The following is a 20,058-nucleotide window of genomic DNA, read 5'->3' as shown; positions in this document are numbered from 1 at the left end:
AGACCCCCTCGGACGGTTGTCTGTCGACGGCCGAGGAGGTGGGGGTGGCAGCTGCGGTTGCTGCTGCTACCGTTGACGGGACCCCTAGTCCCCTTGGCCTTGCGACGCACGTGCGGCGTCGTGGGATCGAGTGCGCATGGCGAGGGGGTCGCGCAGGTCGACCCGGGGCTCGTCTGCCTTCTTGGGTGGCATGGCGAGCAAGTCGATGTCGCTGATGAAGAAGCCGATGAAGGAACCAGTGGTGAAGACGATGGCGAGGTAGATGATGAAGACGGCGACGAAGCCGATGGTGAAGACGACGACGCCGGCGGTCACCCGAAGTTCTCTGCATGCCGCCCTACCTGGCGCGCCAGATGTCGGAGCACGGGCCTTTGGCACCGGGGATGCCGAGCACCCCCTTTGTGGTTCGGTGGAGGGCAAGGCGATTGCTCTGGCGATCACCGACGTGACGAAAGACACGAAGTGTCGACGCGTGAGTTGACCCAGGTTTGGGCCACCCGTAGGTGTAACATCCTACGTCCTGTTCTGTGTTGTATTCACAAGAATGTGTGTTTTTACAGGTTGCCCCAGGGAGTTCCCGAGGGAGCTACTTGTTCTCCTAAGAGAATTGGCTATGAACAGGAGCGAAACTCCTTGCTACTACTAACTTCGACTCGAACTTGAACCCTTTGACCGGTGGCATTGGTTCTCCTTTTATAGACAAGGGGGTACCACAGGTGCCGATGCATGCAACGCGACACGTTTCCTATACGCATGTCATCGCCACAGGAATTGCTCTACTATTGATCCGCGCTGTCAGGCCACTGTACACGGTAGATAAAAATAGATTATAGGGTATACTCTCTAGCCTTGCTGAGCAAAACTAGTCCTGCCGATGTGACTCCTGTCGATGCATTAAATGCACTACGTCCGCTGTCCCGTCCTGTCTTCACTGTTCTGCGGCCCCCGCCTGCATGCCCGAGCGCGGGTTGCTGGGGAGCCCCTTCCCGGCTAGCGTCCCCGGCCAGTTGCCGGGGCAGTGTTCCTTTCATTTCCCGGGACCAGAGTTCACGGGTACGCACCGAAGCAGGTGCTTCTCCTGCTCCGGCCCTTGACTTTGTCTTCGCCAACGACCGCCTCCTTGGGGCGGGCTTCCCGGGCCTATCGTTCCTGGGAGGCCAACCTGGCGGGGCTTCGTCACTCGCGACCCACACGTTCCTTATCAGTGGGACCCTGTGGGTCACTGGTACGGCATGACGGGGGGAGTATTCATTTGTACAACACGCATAACCCTCCAATTCACAAATATAAAGGAAACACTCCCGTGTATACTATACAACAAGTACAACTGCTATCGATAATAATAATATGCTTCCTTTTCCATAATACCTATGGCCAACGGCCATAAGATAAAGATACCCTCTTGATTTAAATAAACATCGACATCTTTTCCGAGATACTCTTCTACAAAAACTTCATTGCCCTCAACCGGTCATCAAGGTATTTACCATGGGCCGAAATTCTTACCCACAACTGACCGCTTCAAATTCCACCACAATTAGCTCCAAACGCCCTAGTCTGGTCCCCGTGTCCTGGAGGTTGAAGGTCGCACTCCCCTCCCTAATCGCAAATAGCGCAATATAGGGGATTGCTTCATTAACAAGATCTCCATGACAACCTCCATTGTCTTTGTATCTGTCTTAATATTCGTCCTAAATGAAAATGCTCCAAGGTTAGAAAACTCGCACAAATCTTATTAAAAATCACACACTATGGACCAATCATTCAATACACCAAGAACCACCAAGTTGGGCTTTAAAGTAAAGCATGTTTCAACATCAACTTTGATAGAAGAACAAGGCATGTTTCTACAAATTTGATGAGGACATCCCAACTAATGATACAACCACAGCCCCTACAGCACCTACACCTCAAGTACCGGAGATACATGGACCAATTACTAGAGCTCGTGCACGACAACTAAATTATCAGGTACTTTCGTTCCTCGGTACTTCATTTAATATTAATGAGAATATGCTGCTGCCTAAGATCGGTTCTTTTATGTGTTTTAGGAATGAAGGACCTAGCTTGCACCTCAAGGATCAGCGTTGGACAGCAAACCATGGAGGTGGCAGCAAGGTGGCGGGAGCTAGCTCAAGTGATGATTTCAGAACATTGAAACCGCCATAACGAGAGATGAGAAGAAGGCCGCATCCTCTTCATCAATGGAATTTCGGCCAAGTGGAGGATTCCCCCTCCAATGGGTATCTATGGGCCAAAGATGAGGGTTATAACCTTGCTTTATTGGGCCTAAGGCCATGTAATAGGGTCCAGCCAATTTTTAGATGTTTTCGTTGTGTTTTAGGAGGATTCCTAGGCCGTTTCGGAGTCCCTCAAGGGCCTGTCCGAAAACCACCTAGTTCCTCTCCTATTTATACCCCATGAGCCCCCCCCATGGAGCCTTGGGTTTTGATTAGATAAAGTTTAGCCTTTGCTACTTTCGTGTAATCGCGTGTGTCGGTTAGACCACCTGTTTTACCGTCATCAAGACTCCAACTATATTGAATATTCAGATTCGTGAACCTTCATATCTCTTATTCGCAATTTCAGATTGCTTTTCATCTTGTTCTTGCTTGTTCTTCGATTGCTTGCAGGAACAAAGACCTTCGTGGTCAGGTTGATCGTGCCCCCGCGGGATCAATAACCTTTTGGAGTTGGTGTATCGATCGCTAAGGCGCTGCCTCCTAGGTTGTAGTCAAATCGTCAACGTCACCTCCTACCAAATCGATAATTAGGTATCTCATCGAAAGATTGGGACACCCTCAAGGCTATCAAAATTAGAAGGGAGAAAGTTTCTCTGAAGAGGAACTTACTATCTATAATTCAACTATGTTACAATATATTAAAGACTAGTGGAAATGCCTGTGCGCTGCCACGGCACAACGCACACGTCACGACCACTTTAAAAGATGATCCCGTGCACTAATAAATCATCATTCAAATTATGTACCAAATTTTCACATTCTAACAAGAAAAGATCCAATACAGAAGTTCAAAACATAGAGCAAATTTGTATAAATCCAAAAGTCTGGAACCCATAGAAAGAAGATGCTAATTTCCAAGCATGCATTCGAATTATCAGTAGATGCTAATTTCCAATCACAGCATGCGCATGGTAATCATTCGGTGCATGGTAGAACACTAATCTATCTATTATCCATAGCAGCTACCATCAATCAGGTTGGGAGTATATCCTAATTAGCTATCGAATTATCCGTCGATTAGTGCAAAGCACCACAATAAACGAAAACAACAAGGATTTGCCGGATGGTTGAGCTATGGCCGGCCACCTACTGGATCTCATGCATGGATGGCCGACGACGGCCACTTTTTGGATCATGTGTTGGGTCGGTATGCTTGGAGTGGCCAGGCCGCGAACTGCAGCGAGAAAAGCAGTGATGTCCAAGTGAAGGAAGGAGCAAGAGGTCAGGGGAGAGAAGGGAGGCGGGTGGGGTGGGGGGGGGGGGTAGCCAGAGAGCAAGAGGGCTGCAGCGGTGGGGGCGATGGAGCAGGTTGGGTGGGGCGTCGGGAGGGGATCGAGCAGGTTGGGCGCTGGGGACGTCCGGGTCGAGAGAAATAACGAGCGGTGACATATTGGTCGTAATTTTGATGACATGACGTACAGCGGCGGTTTTACCATCACCACCAACTCCAATTTAATATATGTGTATAGATTAACCTGCTAGATTGCTCAGTAAAAATTATGTCTGGCAAAATCCGATATTTTCCATTGCCTCGCTAAGCAAATGCTGAAATTCTGGAACCAAAAGAAAGATACACAAATGTAGAAGCACCAGGCAGGCTCGCAACCTACCAGATGGTATCACAAATTCCGAACCCACTCCCAATTTTGATAAACTACATGGTAAAAAGTAAATTCTCAGTTTTCAGTGTAGATATATGCACAACAAAGATACCAAATACAAGTTTGCTTTACAAGTTGCTAGCAAATAGAAATTGGAAGCCAATGGCAAATAGCAATGCATTCTAGAGTAGTAACCAAGCTTCAGACAACATTGTCATGACTTAATACAGAGTACTGCAGTTCCAATACAAAGGATACATGTGACAACATTTTCTTGAGCTATGCATTACCATTGCATTTAAATTACTATAATCTGTCATCAATCAAACAATCAGACCATGTGTTCATGTTACGGTTCATCAGTTTGGAATTCGTTCCTTTTGATCAACCCCCAAGCTGCATCTCACCTTCTGAGATGAAAATGGTGCAACATAAATCTACTGCAGTTGAACATGTCATCCAAGGTGCCTCCCGGCAGAAAACCCTTTCTTAGAGCACGTGCATCTTCCTTCCCAGTTAGTTGATTTTACTTTGAGATGAAAACTCATGCTCACCTTGTGGACAGCTGCTAGTCGATGGTCGGCAGAGGACTGGGTGACGGCCGTAGGCGAGCTGGGCGCCGTTCTGCGGAGGCGGATGGCGCGCTGCTGCGGTCTATTCTTCATGAACGACAGCAGTGCAGCAGCGCACGGCAAGCGGAGGCGGACGGCTGTGACAGAAGGATCGTGGCGTCAGAGTCCTGAGACGGTGGAGGTCTTATGGGGCAGAGGGCTCGCGGTGGCGGCGGCCGGCGGCAGACGGCTAGTGCTACCGAGGGCCTGCGGCGGCGGGCGCGCGACCGAGGAGGCGCTCACGGCGGCGTTGGTGGGGCGAGGGTGGTGGGGCGAGGGCGGTGGCGGCGGGCGGGTGAGGCTGGCAAGGGATCGTCCTCAGGGCGGATGCCTTGGCGCGCGGCGGCGGAGCAGGAGGCCCTGCAACGACGGAGGGCAGATCGCGAGAAGTCGAACGGGAGGAGTTGGCCTTACAAAATAAGACAGGCGACGGGGGCGGTAGGGGACGCGCGAGCTTGGCAGCGGGCTCGATTGGTTTTCGTGCGGAAGAAGAGTCGGATCGGGAGGCAGAGTGAGTTGGATTGGGAGGCAGAGTGGGTCGGACGAAAATTAATTGCTGAACATACAAAGCTACACAATTAGCATAGCAATTGTCACTCCCTCCGTTTCATAATTCTTGTCAAAATCTTACATGTATCTAGACATCTTTTAGAAATAGATACATCAATTTTTGACAAATTTAAGACAACAATTATGGAACGGAGGAAGTAGTTGTTAGAGCTGATTTAGTGGGCCTAATTGTTTGTTAATTGTGAGATGGGATTGGTATGTGTACATTTTGTAGGGTAGTTTTCGAAAATAACATGTTGTGTTTTTATAAGTAGCAGAGATTTTGCCACTCACATTGTGCTCAAGACGAAGAAGAAAATTGCAACACACGAAGAAGAAGAACATGCCTACTCAACTTCCTTGAGCTAGCGTCGTGGAGGTCGTGGAGCCAAGACATCGTTGATTCTCCACCCTCTCACATGAAGCCACTCCGGACAGACATCAACGGCTGCGGGGGATTACCAAAAACAGAGCTGGGAAGGCGGGGAGGAGGCAGAAATGCTAGCAAACCGCCGCCTCACTAGATCGCTGACGTTGCCAACGTGGTTCGGCTCGAGAATGTAAACACTAAATAACAAAAGAGTTCTCTGTCGAAATCTCAGTAATAAATGATCAACTGTTAACTAATACTCTCTCCGTCCCGAACTAACTGACGTGAATTAATATGAAAGTCTACACAAATCTACGTTAGTTAGTTTGGAACCGAAGGAGTACATGTTAACTTAACAGTCAGCTACTCCATTCCCCACCCTAAGCAAAAATAGGTCTACCAATTAAGTGATATCGTAGCAAGCGATTAGGACCCAGGGAAAATATGAAGTACTGCAATCATATCGAAATGTTGTGCTGTGATGATCAGTGGCCCCCGCCCATGCTGACAGACTGGAAACTGCTCTTTGACATCTTGGGAATCATGACCATGCCGGCGACTGCCGAGGTGAAGGCGAACACAGAGGCGAGTGCAAATGCCGGGATGTTCCCTTTTCCAAACAGCTCATCCCACGGCCCGGCACCGATGGCGATGACCATCTGGGGCAGCACGATGGCGATGTTGAGGACCCCCGTGCACAGCCCTGCAGCCACAAAGCAGAATCAATCCCTCTGTCAGATTAGAGTTGGATGGTCACATATTTTTGAAGTCTCTGCAGCTGGATCACCTTGCCCACCGCCTTTGCTTGCCGCCAGCTGCGCCGTCACCGCGAACGGGACACTGCACAGAACCTGCATTTATGCAACATTTAATTTAATTAATCGAGCCATCGGTGATTCAAGACCGATAGAGGTGAGCTGAAATTGAGGTCTTACTGCGAAGGGAAAGCCGAGGAAGACGAAGAGGGCGAGAGCCGATGCCTTGAGGCCCTTGTCAGTGGCTGCGGCGTCCTGCACGTTCCCGCCGAAGTCGCCGAGCGACCATGAGCCGAGCACGGCGACTAGTGCCATGGCGATGCACACGAGGACTTGGCTCACCACCCACACGCTCCTGGCGCCAAGCTTCCTGCACAGGGGCTCGATCATGAAGGAACTGATGCCGAGGAGCACGGAGTTGAGCAGTAACCCAAAGGCGCCCTGCCGAACGCCCTCCTGGAAAGCAGCGACCTCGGCGGGGTTCCCGTCCGGCCTGCCGTGGTAGATCTCCCGGCCCATCCAGTCCGTGTCGAAGAGGATGAAAGGGAACCACGACAGCCACGTGAGGCCCGTGACGATGAGCACCGATGGCATCCCAGTGGGGAGGTTCTTCATGCCCTTCAAAACGGCCATCGGGCCCGTCGGCTCCCCCTCGCTCTGCTTCGCCACCTCCGGGTCCAGTGGCGTCTCCTTGGCGAAGATCATCGTCACCATCGTCGAAATGCCGAGGAATAACTGAAAATAATATATCAACGTGCATCAGCTATGCTAGCTGCAGTTCAGACTTCAGACTCGCGGGCAGCACAGCTTGCTGGTTGCTTGCTCACCACTGCGACCAAGAACGCGGCCTTGAGGTTCGCGCAAGCTTCGCAGCAAGCTCTTGTCTGGAGAAAAGGGAACCATCTGTGCGTCAAAATCGCAAACGACCATCAATATTTAAGCAGGCATCAATATTTAAGCAGGCATCAATATTTAAGCAGGTTTCTTGAAGCTCACGTACGTGTGCCATTTGTTGGTGGAGCCAGAAGAGTATCCCAGGATGTTTCCGAGAGCCATCCATGAAACAAAGATTGCGTTGGCTGCACTGGGGCCATGTTTACCTGCAGACCCGAGTGCAATGTTTCAGAAACCAAGAATTAATTAATTCCAGGGCCGAATCAAGTACGAAGCTGCTGGCAGTTGCTAAACCTGATAAATCGGCCATCAGCGCACGAGCTGGACCCTAAACCAAACAAGCACAAATCAGACAGATATCACGTTGCAGATTGAAACGAAGAGACCGCCACCTCCAAAGATACTGGTTTCACTCCGAATTCAATATTTTTCTTTCGGTTTTGTTATATCTAAGTTGCCTGATTTTTACTTAGTGATAATTTGATTCCTCAGCCGTTAGATATGCTTTGTGCTTTAAGATTCGAAACGTATGATGAAAAAAAAATAAGAAAATGAGATCTAGATATTAATTCAAACGGTTCTGATTCACCAACTTCGATTTAAATCTTCTGCTTAAAAAATCAGGCAATTTAGATATAGCTATACCATCTTTTCTTTTTGTGCTGAGATAACGAAAAATATTTTTCACTATGAACGTTCTCTGCCAGGTGCGATAGACTCTGCGCACTTGCATCCTGCTGCTTTGGTTCGAGGTGGCTAGAGGTGCATGCACTTGCCAAGAGCAAAAATCGACAGGGAAATGTTATGTAATTTAAAACGTCTGTACAATTCATAATCCGTTTTCATTGTCCGCTTCATATGCACAAAGTCTTTAAAACTCATTTGTATATGTTTCAACTAAGTTTTCTTCGGACCTTGTTACCAGGCCACAAAGCTAGCATGAATTACCGCCCTACTTAGTAAGAAGATGCCACGGCAATGATGATTTTCCTGTCAGGCTCGTAGGTATGTACATCCACACCCGTTGGTAACTAATATAATACTAACCACAATGCATGATAACTATGAAACCACTATATATTTTTAAACATCATGACAAATAATATCACGGTGTTTCATAAAAACTTACCATGCATATCCTTTTTGAAGATACATTACCATCATGGTGATAGCTATTGCTACGGTACGATGACTTGGTGAGTACATCATTACCGTGGTGGCATTCTAATCGATATGGCAATTCCATCATCATTGTTGGTGACATTTGACAAACACATGTGGTACGTAAATATGAGAACATTACGAGGGTAATTCCTTTTATGAACGAGGGACTCTAGCAAGCAGCGTGTCCATGCCGTAGCATCTATGTATAAGTTGTTCTTACAAATATCACAATACATGATAATAGTCTCTTAAACTAATCAAATATACTAACATGTGACAACTTCATACCAACACGATGATAACTTCAAAAGTTATTAGGTGGTAACTTTCACGAGTAAAAATAATATGTCAGAACATATGAGATCTAGTTTTGAAAATCTCGATGAAACAAAGCCGTCGATGAAGACGGATCTTAGCTAAAGCAAATGGTTCAAAAGTTAAAATGTCTTAAAATTATAAATTATTGTGCATGCATCAAGCAATAGAGAGCTGTTGTAAGGGCGTCGCACACTCAAAAAACCATGGGGTGTCTGCCGTAGTGGCATCCATGGAAGTTTACTGCAAACGATGTTAAGATTGCACCATATATTATCTCCTACGGTCGTAGTCTTTTCAACCTCGAGTAAGAACACTATCATTTTTAACCATGTCTCCGGCCTCCATAATTTCTTAGGGAAGTGGAAGATTTCCCAAGTTGTGCTTACAATGCACATGAAAAGTTCTATGTAACACTTGTGCAATACCTATAGAAAACCCAAGGTACTCCCGGGTGTAGTTACTCCTATGTTGAATATTCTACCATATGATAGAATATATTCTACTTTATCACTTTTAATAAATTCATGTACTATTTATAAGATACTTCAAAGCGAACTACATGAAAAAATTGCAAGTTGGCACGCAGAATTTACTATGTTTTAGAAATGTCTTCATATTTGTATATACAATATAGTATGTTTAAAAACTGCATATTCTACCTAAAAAATAAAATATATTTTATGTTCTACATACTACATACTACCCATATACTACATTCTACATTTTACATTCTCCCGATTGCGCTATATTCTTCCAAATTTGTGTGAAACGTACGTGGGAGTAACTACACCCGGTAGCACGAAAAAGTCGTCCTACCCAGTATAACCAACCTCCCCGGTGCCCGAAAAGGATTGGACGGCGTAAAAGTTTTCAAAAATCTTGAAATTTCTCCCACAACACCATCACAATAGTATAAGATGATCCAACGGTATGATCGGAAAAATATGACTGTATGCATCGGTGGCAAAAAAACAAGAAATTTCAATTTGTCAGTGCACATATATTGCTGTTAGCTCTTGTTATTTTTACCTCGGCCACATACAGTCATATTTTTTTAATCTCACCACTTGATCATCATATCCTATTGTGATGGTGAGGTGGTACAAATTTCAAGATTTTTGAAAAATCTTCCACCGTACAACCCTTGTCGGGTACTGGAGAGGTTGGGCATATATATAGGAAGCCTTTTATGTACTAGCAGGAGTAATTACTCCCTCCAATCCACCGTTCTACCAGCTCCTTAACGGGTTAAGCATGCCAGATTCGGATGCAAACCCACTAACCCATCTTGTACTAATAATTATCCATTCTTAAAATTAATTATCCTCCAGATCACTCCTGATTTTTAGGAAAGATAAGCTTTCCGTGCGATTGATGGTTCTGGCTATAAATATCCTCCCCGACGAGAGATTCTGCCGGCAGAATCGATAGGAGCAGATGGTAGTTGATTGATTAGATTGAGCTGGTAGGTGGTAGCTGCATGCAGAATACTACTTCCCCTCCGATGGATGGCTTGATCGATTAGCAGAAGACTCCGCAACTGGATGGAGAGAATGCATCAATCTACCTATTGGTAAGTTCTCATTCAAGATTTTTTAATTACCAGTGCATTTGATTCTTGTACACCGTAAGTAGTATACTAGTAGCATTAGTGCAAGCACGTACCCCGTGAAAAATTTCATTGAGATCGTTTTGATTTTTGTGTATGCATACAGATCTGTATGTACGCTGGACTGAAGGATCGAGAGATTAAATGAGCTGGTTCAGTATCATGGCAGAATAATCTCAGAGGTTCCTCGTGGATCAGTGGCCGCCAGAAGAACATACGGTGATCTTGACGCAGCGTGAAAAGGGCGTTGAAGAGTTTTGATATGGACATGCTAACCATGGATACGACCATTAGAATCCTAATTGTTGGTGTCTCTAATAATTATAATCAGGTGAATTCAATTACAAAATGTTTTCAATATGTTACTTGCAAAGAGGCGGAGCTACTATCTTGTGTAATCTTATTATGTAGGCATCTTATTGAACTTTACAAGTCCAAAGTGAAGATGAAGTGTGATAGCCTTCAAAGGGAGATTCAAAGTGAAGCCTATCAAGTCTACTTTCCAACAAATCAAACGGCACATAACTCGGAGCTTGCTAGAGAAAGATATCACGAATTAAAGTTGAATCCGATTCGGGTCCGAGCTGTCAGGAGACCCGAATTTGTTTTAATCACCCAGGCCGCATCCGGAGTCCAAATCAAGCAAACAAGTACTTGTTGGAAAGGTAATTACAAGACCTTTCCAACGGATCTGGCCCCATCAAGAGATTCGACTCGTGCTGACCGTGGCGGACAAAACAAGCTGACGGATCTGTTTTTCTGTTTCCTAAAGAGTTGTAGTTTGTTAGGAAAGTTAGAGATAGAGGTTGATTTTGGACTCCTTATTCAAGGTGGACGAAAATATCTCTCCCTCCTCCTTTATATACCCCATGAGCCCCCCTAAGGAGCCTTGGGTTTTGATTAGATAAAGTTTAGCCTTTGCTACTTTCGTGTAATCGCGTGTGTCGGTTAGACCACCTGTTTTACCGTCATCAAGACTCCAACTATATTGAGTATTCAGATTCGTGAACCTTCGTATCTCCTATTCGCAATTTCAGATTGCTTTCCATCTTGTTCTTACTTGTTCTTCGATTGCTTGCAGGAACAAAGACCTTCGTGGTCAGGTTGATCGTGCCCCCGCGGGATCAATAACCTTCTGGAGTTGGTGTATCGATCGCTAAGGCGCTGCCTCCTAGGTTGTAGTCGGATCGTCAACGTCACCTCCTACCAAATCGATAATTAGGTATCTCATCGAAAGATCGGGACACTCTCGAGGCTATCAAGTTTGCAGCAAACTGTGACTACAACAGGACCGACGCATATGTCGATCTACATCGAATTAAACTTCTCTTAGTTTCTGGTAAAAAAAAAACTTCTCTTAGTGTGTTGTGTAGGTGAACTAGTAATTATAATTTGTAGAGATGGATGAACGCATTCGCTATCTATGTTTTGTAAAGAAAAATCCCGTTTAATCCAGGACTGTATGACTCTCTCGGTTTATTAATAAAATCTTTGTGTTCTCACTGGAAATGAGATTGTAATTTGTAATTTCTAACGATGATTTCCAGGTATTTTAGTAGTATGTAAGAACATAGGATGTAGGATGTCGTCTAAGAAGAAAACTATAGGTCGTGGTATTAGAAAGTACAGTAGAGAAGCTTGTATCCTGAGTGCAATAGGTAGAAGGTTGTATATTGGATGTAGATCGTAGAGGGTAGTATATGTCGAAGGTATTACGTAGATTGTAGAAGGTAGTATATGTCGAAGGTAGTATATGTAGATTGTAGAAGGTAGTATATGTCGAAGGTATTATGTAGATTGTAGAAGGTAGTATATGTCGAAGGTAGTATATGTAGATTGTAGAAGGTAGTATATGTCGAAGGTAGTATATAAATTGTAGAAGGTAGCATGTCGAAGGTAGTATATAAATTGTAGAAGGTAGCATATAAATTGTAGAAGGTAGCATGTCGAAGGTAGTATGCAGATTATAGAAGGTAGCATGTCGAAGGTAGTATGTAGATTATAGAAGTTAGCATGTTGAAGATAGTATGTAGATTATAGAAGGTAGTATATGGTACGAGGAAAGGAGTATATGGCAGTATATGGTTCAGTTTGAAAAAAACAGTAGGGAGAACTCAACGACAAGCTCCAGCACAGCCGCTTAGTGCATGTCAGGTCACATTTCACTTTGAGATAGTATGAAGATTTTTATTAGTGCAAAGTGATTAGGCAAGAATACTATTCCTCCGTTTCATAATTCTTGTCAAAATATTACATGTATCTAGACACTTTTTAGGAATAGATACATTCATATTTGAGCAAATTTGAGCAAATTTGAGACAAGAATCATGAAACTGAGGGAGTACATCTGAAGCGCTAGTTTTGATTTCTTGCTGGCCTCTTCGCATCCATGCATGCATGAAGATGAAGATGACCCAGCTGGAGCTAAAAGAAGAGAAAAAAGCATGCCGCCGTGTTTTATTTTCAGACGTGAGAAATTGATCGACACAGATAGTTGTTTCCTACGTCAAGTCGCTCGCATGCAGCAGAAGAAAAATTCCCAAATTCAATACACGATGTCGCTACAAACAACAAAGTATATAGTCGTACTTGTATTATTTTATAAGGGAAAGAATCTGTAATGATCCGTCAGTCGATGTCGCTGCAAACAACAAAGTATATAGTCGTACTTGTATTATTTTATAAGGGAAAGAATCTGTAATGATCCGTCAGTTGGTAGATAGGCCGGGTACAGTAAACAAAGAGATATAAAGCCTCACGGCTCAAATTTCGAAAATTAGTTTGCAGCAACAAACCGAACAGGATAATGATGCATCGGACCAGGCAATTAGTTAAACTCATAAGCTATGTTACTAGTTTATGTTAATACTTCAATAATAGGTAGTAACATATTTGTGATAACATAAAATCCTCATTTATTAGTTTTATAGACTCGTTATATCTTGTGAAATGTGATGTAATGGTAACATATCTAGTTACCCCAACTCTCTCTTTCTCATCAATAACATGCCACATCATCCAAATTACTTAGTTGGTACTTTAATTACCACCTTTGATACTCCCACTATGACTATCCTTAATAGTTATGGGGTGGGTCAGAAACTTCTAGGCTTTGGATACGAGCCTAAGCTTAAGAGGCCCACAAAATATTCCTTGGGTTTGAGAAAGTAACTAAACAAAAAACTGATAAGGCCTCTCTACATAATGGTATACTTTCACTTAATTAGCTAGTGGATCATCATATATTTTACCGAGAGGAAAAGAGTTAACCCTGTATGTTTGAGACTTCCAGAACCATGGGAGAAAATTATGGGCGGGCCTGCTCTTGGACACTCATGTGGTCACTCACCTGGACGGTGTTGTTGGAGAAGTCGAGCAACCAGAACCCCAGGATGAACGCGGCGGCCGCACGATACCGTGGCCCAGTGTAAACACTACAAGAATAATTAATAGATTTCATGTCGGGTTCATCACACAATAGATATTTGAATTACCAGTTGAGAAAGCGCTTACTTGCAGTCTTCCTTTGTGTCGCCGAGAGCGTACCCGATGTCTGACGAAAAACCTACGATAGTGACCTACGTGGGTCGCACGCATGAGCGATGCCCACGTGCATGTGAGCGAGTAGCTTTCACGATGGTTATATGCATGGGTGGTAGGAGGTGAGGTACTCACAGATATGCAGATGACGATGCATCCTGAGAGGATGAAGGGTCTCCGCCTCCCCATCGGGGAAGTGCACTTGTCGCTCGATAGACCCACACATGGTTGCACCTGCATGCATGAATCATACATTAGTTTATTTATTACTCCCTCAGTCCGATATTAACCGACTTCCTATTACATGTATCTACATGTATTTTAGTATATAGTTACGATTATATTTAAACAAATTTGAATCACTTAATATGGGACGGTGTGAGTACATGGGTTTTTTTACGGCAAAGTTAAACCACACCATTTCGTTCATCTCTAGGATCACTAACTTTATCTCTTCGGAGCATAGAAACACTTTGTAGGAACTTACAATTAACCCGGCGATAGGACCACAGAGCCACATAACTGAAGTAAGAGCATGAGGGATCCCCAATGTCTGTTCCATGTAAGATAAAATATCAAAATTGAGTTAGTGAATTTAATACAAGTATGCAAACCTTCGCTAGTCAGACAAATAGTTTGTAGGTTCGATATACCTTCGTTTGGTGCATTCTGATGTTACACCTGTGAATAGAAGTCTATGGATGCTTAAAACACCGCTCAAGGTTAAAGTTTTCATGTAGGCCTTCCTCATAGAGGCTAGGGGTAATCCTAACAAAACATAATTTAGTGAAAGGAACTGTCGAGGGAACCAAGTATGTTTTTCCCAGAATTACATGGTTAAACGATTCCTTTTTGATTGCCAATTCACTTGTTTGTTATGGTCCATCATTTCTGGTGGCCTCTAACCTTCGCCTGCCACGAATTGTTCAAATTAAATATTTTTCATAATTAGCTGAATGACATTGATAATAAGCTTAGAGATTTTTTACGTGCTACAAGTGTTTATTGGTGTTGATATACATATATTTAGTATTATTTTAACGTTTATATTAGGGCCCGAGTTCTTGGTTGGCCCCGAGCCCAAAATCTGGCAGTGGTCACAAAATACATATCCAAGAGAAATATGGCAGTACAAAGTTTCATCTACAAACTATAAATAACAAGAAAAACTAAACACTAAGAAATATTAATTTCATAGAAACCCCTGGTATAAAAGAACATTCCATAGAAACTAAATACAGTGGTTCCTTTCACAACAGCATGAGAGCTCTCAGTTCCATAAAAAGAAGATGAATAAGATCGCTCTCGAAGAAACAACAGTAAACGCATGCCCACAACCATGTACGGCTAAAAATTAGTATATTGTACGTCGTATATACTGGCTACATACTTCTTCTTTTGTATTTTTTTTCTAAAGCTGTACACTCCGCTTTTCTCTGATGGAGTACACAGTACTCCAAAGAGCAATATAATTCATTCAAAGGATGAGTAGAGACTTTCGCGTGTATGAATGTCATGTCGTGTTAGTAGAGTAAGATGGTAATTTTGTGTGGTGAAAGTCAAATTTTCCGTTTTGAGACACGCAGTGTGTTATGACAAATGACCACATCCGCCGGTGTGTTTTGGCAAAAGACACAAAATAACATTGTCCTGTGACCAATTTCTTCTATATTTATATAGGCAGCTTGTGCGCAGGCATATGTATATATGTAGGTAGGTTGGGTAGGTTACACACCTGCACGTAGGGGGTGAGGAGGGAAAGCTGCAGCGCCCAGCCGTATTGTACACCGCCGGCAACCATGCATGCGAGAAATAGCCCCATCAGGCTGATTTTTGGCGGACGTGGGGGCCTGCCGCCGCCCCCGTTCTCGGAGAGCTCCATCTCCACGCCCATCCAATAATGCAGCTAGCTAGCAAGCCCAAAGGGAAGGAGGGGCGTACAGAGAAGATGGATTTGAAGAAATGGGGAGAGAAGAGGAATGGTGGTCGAGCTTGTGGATGCATGTAATGGAGGGAGAGGTAACGGAGGAACTTAAAAGGCGGGAGCATGCTGGGGGATTGCGTTGGCTGGCGTGTGGGGACAAAGGGTTGACCTGCTGAAAGGTTACAGGGGATGATCGAGGGTCCGCACATGTTTTTGTCATTGTAAAGGATTATATTATCCTATTTATAGCTTGGTATTTAGGGTGTTCTGATCCATTAATTGTCACCCACCAGCAGGCCCGTGACATAGCTGGGCCATTTGCCTACAACGAGGCCCGGTGTAATGACCCAATAATTAAATGAAGAATAATAAATAATACCTAAGTTTATTATGGACAATAAAAGTTAAATAATACCTAAGTTAATGGACAATAAAGCTTAAGCATGCATCATCTCATTATCTCAATCATTAATAATTGTTGCACCGATTTAAAATTATCGCGCCGGCCGTGAACCCTATTTCAAACCTCTGTAAACTAACCAACTTTCAAATTTGACCTTTTGACATGACACTTTTTGTACAAGCTTACATATACGTAAGATGAACACCGGCAAAACTTCACCGCAATTGGAATTAGTTTCCTACCCCTTTTAATTTAAATCAGATTTGAATCCCAGTGTTTTCCAGAATTTCAAACTATCTCCAAATTTTTTGGAACTTTTACAAAGGTTGATAATCCCATCTTAAGACTACCCTCAAATTTTATAAATTTTTGAGTTCACTTGAGCTATCAAATAATATGAACAAACATCCAAATGTGTTACTCCCTCCATCCTAAAGAGGATGTCGCAAATTTCTCAAAATATAGATTTACCTAGACATGTTTTAGTGTCTAGATACATCAGAATTTAGACAAATTTTAGACATCTTTTTCGGGACGGAGAGAGTAGTATAATATAATAAGAGAAAGGAAAGTATATTATCGATAAGTGGATAGTTGTACAATTAAGCTTAGGATAATCTAGCGTACAGTAATCTCGTTCCGTTACAGGCTGGTATCAAAGCACGACTAACTTTAGCTAGAACCCTAATGGACGTAAAGTTGAGTTATAGGAGAAAAACTATTTTTGGAACCAACTAAAACTAGAGTAGTTGTTTAGTGTGGATTCTTTTACTTCTCACCCCTCTCAACAAAATGAAGTTTTCCCTCCTTACTATTAGAACCTTGAACCAAAGCATCCCTACGGAGTTTGGAGTTAATTGACCATCGTAGCAGAAGAGTGCAAAGAGAGGATATGTCAGTGTAGTAATTACACCTGCTTGGAGTTTACAATAAACTTAGTTAACCGATCAAAAGGTAATGGCGAGCCTGCTGCATCCATGTAGCCCTGTGTGGTAATCGTCACGCCCACAGTCGCGCAGTCCGGAGGGCGCCAAAGGGTTGGCAGGCGCATACCGGCCCGGCTCAACACTACTAATTTTTCCGCCTCATGCCACCCTTTTTTGTCGCCCCGACGTGTTTTTGGATGCAATACATAGGATTTGTTGCCACCGGAATCGGTTTTCCTTGCTATAGGGGGTCATGTGGTGGTAAAACGGGGGCATGTTGCATCGCCAGATCATAGTTGCGATTGGGGCTTATTTTGGTTGGAAAAGGTACGATAGATGGCCAGGTCTCGGTATTGCGTTGCAACTAGGACAAGGTTATGGCCACTCTTTACGTCATGGTAGATATAGGTAATCCGTATTGCCATGACACGTCAGGTTGAAAGTGCTTGTTGTCTGCGTCGCAACAAAGTCCAAGATACAACAACGCAATTGTGGATGTTGGCAAAGGTGCATCACAGATAGCAACGCAGAACTGAATCGATGCATATGAGCCTTCGATATAGCAACGAACACATGATGCGGGGCAAGTGGAGGGTTCATATAGCAACAAACACATGATGCGGGGCAAGTGGTGGGTTCGCAATAGCAACGGCAACTAGGATCGTGGGCTTTGACATGTCATCATTGCAATACATGGGGTGGTTGCTATTTGTAACGTTGAAAAAAAAGGACCCATGACAGGGGCCGTATTGGCGTGCAAAGGAGTTCTCACTCTAGTGCAGCCTCGGATCACAAAGTGACCAGGCCGACTAAGCCAATTAGGTCTAGGCAGTTGATCATATACGTGTTTACCAGAGAAGTTCAATGTGTGCGGGTGAAGAACCTATTTATGCTGGTCGTTGTGTGCCTAAACTGGCGAGGTGGGACTAAACATCCCACCCTGGTCGCATGTGTGCTCCCTGGCCTTGTTGGGCTGCGAGTAGGGGGGCCCAAGACCGGCCCAGGAGGGCGCTCAACCCCAGCCCGTTAATATTCTTTGTTTTTTGAGAGCACTACGGTCTTACCCAACCTCAGCCCGTTTTGCTATTTGTAATATTAAAAATGAAAAATGCTCTTACCCAACCACAGCCCGTTAATATTCATGCAGAAAAGCCCATGTACAGCCCACAAGTCCATATTGCAACTGCAACAAATGTGGGTGGTTGCTACTTGTAATATTAAAAAAGAAAAATGCTCTTACCCAACCCCAGCCCGTTAGTATTCATGGGAAAAAAAGTCCATGTACAGCCCACAAGTCCGTATTGCAACTGCAACAAATGTGGGCGGTTGCTATTTGTAATACTGAAAAAAAATGCCCTCCAGGACAGGGCCGGTTTGGCATGGAGAGGGTTTTCAACTACCCGAGCCTCGGATGAGACTAGGCTTATTACCCAATCAACTGTCAAGAGGGCCCCATGATCACTGGGACAACGGGGCAGAGCGGTTAAGTAGGTAGCTTGTTTGTCAGAGGAGATCGATACGTTGAGAAGAAGATCCTATTTAAGCTGGTCCGCATCACTGTAAATAGGCGAGGTGGGACTAAACATACCACCCCTGTTGCCTGTGTGCTCCCCGGCCTTGTTGGGCCACCAGTAGGGGGATCAAAGGTCCCAAATTCGGCCCAGGAGGGCGCTCAGGCACGTACGGCGGCCCAGGAGTGCGTCAGGTATTAGATAGAATAGTTCTCCGAGTAGAAATAGAATCAGACTCTATATTTCCGTCTTCTCCTCAAAAAAGACTATATATACGTCTACAAGTCGATCGCCTATAAACCAGAAAATCGAGAAGGGAAAAGCAAGGACGACGCGGGTGCTACGATCGTACACGCGACCCCCACGGAAATCCCCACTGTATGTACGACGTATAGATCATCCATATGTGTTTAAGATATATATATGTATGCTCTTTTTGAATGCTGCATGATCTGTAAATTTCGTGTTCAGGCATGTCGCTAGGTTTTTTTGCTAAGTTCTAGATTAATGGCACAAAATGATCATAGTTGGATGCTATTGGATGCGACACACAATACGTGGCAAACCGGATTCGCTAAATACATTGATGAAGCATTTGAAGGCAACAATCGTTAGACTGCACCCTGTCCATGTACTAGGTGTCGTGGCCTGACATACAAAACAAAGATACAGGTTGAACAGGACTTGCTTGCAAGAGGGTTTCATAAGGATTTCATTATTAAAGAGAAACGTGGTGCTGCTGAACATAGGGTTTTGGATGATGATGTCGATGTTAGTGAAGCCGGAGCACGTGACGTTGTGGACTGCACCAAAGATCTGGTTACATCACTAATCAGTGGTGCTATAGATGGGAAAATTACAGGTGTTGATAAACAGGAGCCAAATGAGTCTGCAAAGAAATTCTTCAACTTAATGGAAGAAGCGCGGAAAGAATTGTACCCAGGTTGCAAGGAGGCTACCAAAGTATTTTTCATTGTCAGGCTATTTCAGATTAAGTGCATGTTCGGTATTAGCAGCCAAGGCATGGAGCAAATACTTCACTTATTCAGTCCTTTGCTCCCCAAAGGACATTGTATTCCAAATAGCTTGGAGAATATTCGAAAGGTGGTTCGAGATCTTGGGCTGGACTACCAAAAGATCCATGCATGCGCGAATGACTGTGTGTTATATCATGGAGAGTACGAACACATGGACACCTGTCCAACATGTGGGGAAAGTAGGTGAAAAAATAAAGATCCTGATGGGGTGGCGATTCTAGTAGCAGTGATGGAGTAAAGAAGAAGTTGTTTCCTCGTAAAATACTTAGGTATTTTCCACTTATTCCTCGGCTGCAAAGATTATATATGAATGATATCACATCGTCGTACACGCATTGGCACAAGGAAGGATTGGTGTGCGATGGGAAATTGAGGCACCCGGCCGACTCTCTGACATGGAAGCACGTCGATGACGAATTTAAGGAATTTGCATTGGATCCACGTAATGTTAGGCTGGGACTTGCATTAGATGGCTTCAATCCATTTGGGATGCTGAATGTGACTTACACTACGTGGCCTGTGATCTTAATTCCTTCTAACCTTCCACCTTGGTTGTGCTCGAAAGAATCGCACTGGATGATGTCGCTTCTGGTATCAGGGCCT

At 44.2% G+C, this 20,058-nt stretch overlaps 1 protein-coding gene across 1 annotated transcript; it reads right to left on the bottom strand.

Moving 5' to 3' along the window:
• Positions 1-5,563: 5,563 nt before the first annotated feature.
• On the bottom strand, positions 5,564-15,548 carry LOC100838014 (sucrose transport protein SUT3). The gene is made up of 11 exons (XM_003573842.4): positions 15,390-15,548; positions 14,142-14,207; positions 13,790-13,888; positions 13,628-13,692; positions 13,464-13,548; positions 7,318-7,351; positions 7,130-7,229; positions 6,957-7,032; positions 6,310-6,864; positions 6,162-6,225; positions 5,564-6,077 (listed from the first exon to the last, which is right to left on the bottom strand). The coding sequence occupies exons 1-11, from the start codon at positions 15,546-15,548 to the stop codon at positions 5,860-5,862; spliced, it is 1,521 nt and encodes a 506-aa protein (XP_003573890.1). The 3' UTR covers positions 5,564-5,859.
• Between the last annotated feature and the right edge of the window lie 4,510 nt (positions 15,549-20,058).

This window comes from Brachypodium distachyon, chromosome 3 (genome assembly GCF_000005505.3).
Source record: "Brachypodium distachyon strain Bd21 chromosome 3, Brachypodium_distachyon_v3.0, whole genome shotgun sequence".
Taxonomy (NCBI): Eukaryota; Viridiplantae; Streptophyta; class Magnoliopsida; order Poales; family Poaceae; genus Brachypodium; species Brachypodium distachyon.
Note: the sequence above shows the minus strand (reverse complement) of the source record. Positions and strands in the feature narration are given on the sequence as shown.